General features: G+C 43.5%; 1 protein-coding gene across 1 annotated transcript; it reads right to left on the bottom strand.

The window, feature by feature from the left end:
- Window positions 1–1,375: 1,375 nt before the first annotated feature.
- Window positions 1,376–4,507, bottom strand: sox11a (SRY-box transcription factor 11a). The gene has a single exon (XM_023393803.2). It carries the CDS (start codon window positions 4,338–4,340, stop codon window positions 3,231–3,233), a length of 1,110 nt encoding a protein of 369 aa, XP_023249571.1. The 5' UTR covers window positions 4,341–4,507; the 3' UTR covers window positions 1,376–3,230.
- Between the last annotated feature and the right edge of the window lie 625 nt (window positions 4,508–5,132).

The raw sequence follows: 5,132 nt of genomic DNA, 5'->3' as shown, positions 1-5,132 counted from the left end.
CATTCTAGATTTCCATTTATTTATTTAAGGAGGAAATAGAAGGAAATTTCAACGGGTCACTAATTTCATTTCAACATGTACCAGTGGCATTAGCCCTGAGCAGATATTTCAGAGGAACACAAAATCAATGTTGAGATTCTATTGGGAATAGCCCTGGAACCCATTAGCAACTTTGACCAATAGGTCAGGTAAAGTAATAGCTAGATAAATGTTTTATTACAGATTTGCAAACTGACTTAATGGGGGGGCTTGTACCTGTGCAGTCATGCATGGCAAATATTCATCATTAGATTCTATTGCTGTAATGAACACAAATCTCTCAGTGGCCAAAGCCTGTGGTTCTTCACATGTGATCTGTGAAAGACTGGTCTCTGTAACCAGGCCTGTCTGTTGTTCCTCTGGAGGCTTTCAAGCACCGTGAAGATGTAATCACTGTAATTCCTGTTTTTACATATTATATATGCTTTGTCTCACTAATTGTATTTACCATGACATCATACATGGTTGAGACCTGCTATGTGCGCTATTGTTGTTACAGTCAGAACTGTAGCTACTGTATCAGTCTGAGCCATCACATAATCAGCTCTGGCTATGCACAATCAAGTAGTATCACAATTATATTAGTGTGCGTTAGGCACATATCTTCTGGTTTTTAACCACTCCTGTTTATGTTTGTCTTGAGATTAATTCGGTCCTTGCCATCCACATCCCTGATGATTTCCAGTCCTGCCAGCTATTTACTTTAATTTCTCTGAAATCCCAGGTGAAAATCAGGCGTTAAGTGTGAGTAAGAGGAGCTGTGGTACTCAAGCACTGCAACTGACAACCACTGGAATAATTATATTAAAGCATCTTTACTATTCACACTGACCTACTACCCCTGATCCCCATATACACATGTACTAGTCACATTATGAGGGATTAAGGGATTTTGGCCCTTTTGAGTTTACTTTCACACGAGTTATGTTTCTGTACAAGTCCCCCTCCCCCCATATTTCCCAGAAATGAAAAAGTATCTGCCTGGAATAAGTGCCATTGTTTATCCCTGAGTGAACATATGTCACATTTTGACATTTTTTTCGGCCCTCTGTTGGCACAGCTCTCAAGCCGTTCTGTGCTGGACAGAGTGCTACTTTTCTGAATGGAAGCCAGACAGACTGAGAGCTCCCACACACTGAGAGGAACGGCTCCTGTTTCCAGCTCCGTCTCCAAGGGGACCACCAAGACCACCAATCACATCGCTCGGCACACGCAAGCGGGCAATTCAATTTCTTAAAGCTGCAGTGTCCATTTTAAAGAGGGGTGTGTTGGGGGAAAGAGAAAAGTTTCAGCAAAAACGGCACATTTGAAACAGTAAAGCACCTCAACACTGCAGTTTACAAGTTTTCCTTTTTTCCTTTTTATTAAATGTGAATTCACATGTTAGTTTGAGCCCATCCATTTCAGAGTATCCGCCTACATACAAAATAGGCATCATTCTGTCATCACATCCTTTTCAAACGCAACAAATAACACATTTGTGTACATATATTCACAAACTGAAAGGACAGTCGATGGTGGTAGGTACTTATTTATTAAAAGATGAGTCAAAGACAGATTCACACTTGGAATGTGAAGTAACTACTGCCTAGAACTTCCAACAAAACGTCTTGGCATATAATTAGGTCATATTCCAAAACCTTTTATCAAACAGACTTCATATGTAAGACCCACATAAAAATAAACAATATCTGCTTTTTTTTAAGTGCAAGAAATAAAAAATACAGGTTTATGGTTAATGTTTTAAAAAAAGAAGGCAGTCTTCAGTTTTAAAATAAAGTTTCATTTCATGAAACAGGACTATGGAATGTTCTTTTTTGCTTGTTAAACTAATGCCAGACCACCACTCTATCAGACTATGCCCTTTTGCAGAACTCCCTCTTTTTTTTCCCCAATTTTTTTTCAGTGAGATTCAAACTGTTTGGTGTCAGATATGCTCATTACCCAATCTTATGTGTCAAATAACATTCAAATCGTGATATTTATCTGTTTCTGTAGTATGCACCACACCATGAGGCCATATTAAATTGTTTTGTATCAGTTCCAGCTGATTTGTTTATTTTTCTGCCTGGACAGGCTTCAGCATCATAACATGAAATGATGTTGACAGTGCACAAGTCTGTTTTTCCATCACTTGCTACAATTGTTGATGGTCTGTATCTTAAGAGTATATATTGCACAAAAAAATGAGAGGGGGGAAAAACAGTATGTGCCATAAAAAATACCAAAATCCAGTTTCACACCTGCGATTGGGACCCATCCACATATCACGAGTATGATATACATAAACTCCTAACTTTACTATATTACAGTACATATACAATCTTGAAACTAGTTCCAGCTCTGAGGTATGTGTTCCCCATGATGCCATTGTATCGTCTACAAATACTCAACAAATCTGCTCTACAACTGTACAAAACCTAGTTTAAAATCACAAGGCATTTTTGATGCAAGTTTTAATTTAACTTAATCCTTAAAACCAGGACTCCCTTGCATGCTAAAAACAAATGATAAAGGGAAGAAGTGCCTGAAACTCACTGAAAGCACAGTAAGAACATTCCCTTTTAACTGTACAAAAATATGCCTGAAAATATCTTACTTTTCTTTTAAAAAGATGAGGTCTGTTATGTATCAAAATGTTTCCTCCACACCTGTATTCTGCAGAGGTTTAGGCTGCTTAATTTTCCAAACCAGGAGGTAAACGGAATCAGTTACAAAAAAAAACAAACAAACATTTGCGGCATTTAGAAATTACATAAACCGTTGTAAAGTAACATCCTGAACAATTGTCAGTTCACAGATTTGCTTTGAGTCAGTCCACAGTCCGTTTTCAGCTCCCTGCAGTTTTTTTTTGTTTTAAGAGGATAAGATGCATAGAAGTTCACGTGTTTTTCCCTTTGTGGTCCGTTTAAGCTGAACAGTAAATGCAGACCTACGGGGGAAAAAATCCATAAAACCCTGTCATGCTGCCAGAAAAAAACGTCTGCAGACTTTGCTTTTTTTTTTTTGCTACCAGCTTCATAAGCATCTCATTCCTCAAACCTCACCTCGCCTCCTGGTCCTCCACCTCTCTCCAGGACCCTTCAGAAAACCCACAGGAGGCAGGGCTAGGGACAACTTGACCAGGACACATATATAATTTCATTTCTCCCTTCTCTGTTATTACTAGAGCAACTTTTTTTTTTCTCAATTCAGTATGTGAAGACCAGGTCGGAAAAGTTCGCCTCCAGCCAGTCCCCGGCAATCATCTCACTGAGTTCTGGCGTGCAATAGTCTGGGAATTCAAAGTGAGAGCCCAGGCTGCCCTCGCTGAAAGAGTCCAGGTCCTTATCCACAAGAGACAGGGAGAGGTTTCCTGAATTGGGGTTGCCCAGCTCCGAGCCTGAGGCGCTGGGGGCGAAATTTAAACTAAAGTCAAACAGCAAATCGTCCGCGTCCTCGCCGGAAGAGGAGCTGCTGCTGCTGCTGCTGCTGCTGGAGGAGGAGGAGGATGTGGAGACCGACCTGGAGGATGCTGGTGAGACGGAAGCAGCGTGCAATGTGCTCTGCTTGGTAATGTTTTTGATATTGTAAAACAGTCTGTTGTTGTTGTTCCGCACTTCTTCGTACATGCTCGTCCCCTCGGACTCGGCCGAGGAGCTCAAAGTTGGGCTTGCGGGAACTTTGGCTACATTGTACGGCCTCAGGCGCTCCTCGTCCCTGGGTTTAATCCCCATCCGGTAGTCCTCCTCGTAGTCGTCGTCATCGTCCTCGTCGGTGAGCTCACTTTTCACAGTCTTTGTAACTTTTAAGCTGGGAAACACACAGTCCTCCCCGTAGCCGTGAGAGGACTTGGAGCCGCTCTTAGTCTTTATCTTTGAACACTTCTTGCTGGGAGTCTTTGTAATTTTACCGCACTTCTCCGGAGACGGTGCTGATGATTTCGAACTGTCGAGCTTTGGTTTTTTCTTGGGTCTGTACTTGTAGTCGGGGTAGTCAGCCATGTGTTTTAGCCGCAGCCTCTCGGCTTCTCTGATAAACGGGATCTTTTCGCTGTCCTTGAGCATCTTCCACCTCTTCCCCAGGCGCTTGGAAATCTCCGCGTTGTGCATGTCCGGCGACTGCTCCATGATCTTTCTCCTCTCGATTTTGGACCAGACCATAAATGCATTCATGGGTCTCTTGATGTGACCGGTGGCTGTCTTGCACCAGTCCGGGTTTATCGCCACGGGGCTGCATGCCATAAATTCACTCTCCTCCGAATCGGTAGCCTCCCTGGACATGCTCCCGTCCGTCTCGCTGTTGTCTGTGTGCTGCACCATTGTCCTGTTTTCCAAGTCACTTTTGAGTCCGGACGTTGCAGTGTCGAACAGCCCCACACTGCCAAAGCAAAAACGCTCAGCTCTCTTGTGTTTGCGCCGGTTTCGTCCGCGTCCTTTAGCGTAATGTGTGTCTCAAGCTCTGCACTCTTTTTCCAGAGTTACAAACTGCCTTCTTAACTAGTTATCGGCTTTTTCATGTCCCCTGCGTCACGCACAGCCATCCAATCACGTCCCTTCCACTCCGCCCTGCAGACTCCATCCAAGACTCCCCTTAACCCTTTTTATTCCTCCCTCCCGTGCTCTCATTGGAGTGGAGGTGGGGATTTGTGCTACACAGTGTCTGGGGCAACACGCCGGGCGAGACAGGCATATTAAACACACAGTTAGCAGTATGCGCTCCTGAGATGAACATCATACACCAGAGCGCACATAAGACTAAAGTCTATTTCCTTATTTTAAGAGTGGAGACAGAAAACACGTAAGAGAAGAGCTTACTCTCCAGGCAGACATCTACTGTTTTGCAGATGTATCTGGAGGGAAAGATGTAGGCTGTGTGATTATTTGCCCCCCCCCCTCCTTCTCCTCCTACCTTAAGGTTGGATACTGAAGGTGGCGCTTGGACACTGTTGCAGGCGCCTGGATGCGTCGCTGCGCCCGCCAGCCTGGCTGCCTGCTGTAGAAGGATACATTTTAGCAGCTGGTAATGGCTTCAGAGGAAGACTCGATGCTATCATTAACTTTAGTATAAGCTCATGCATTTCACACTTGTCTCTGAGTGGCCATGTGTTACGT

The sequence above is a fragment of the Seriola lalandi genome, unplaced genomic scaffold (assembly GCF_002814215.2).
Source record: "Seriola lalandi dorsalis isolate HSWRI2012SDOR001 ecotype SW California unplaced genomic scaffold, Sedor1 jcf7180002054942, whole genome shotgun sequence".
Lineage (NCBI taxonomy): Eukaryota > Metazoa > Chordata > Actinopteri > Carangiformes > Carangidae > Seriola > Seriola lalandi.
Note: the sequence above shows the minus strand (reverse complement) of the source record. Positions and strands in the feature narration are given on the sequence as shown.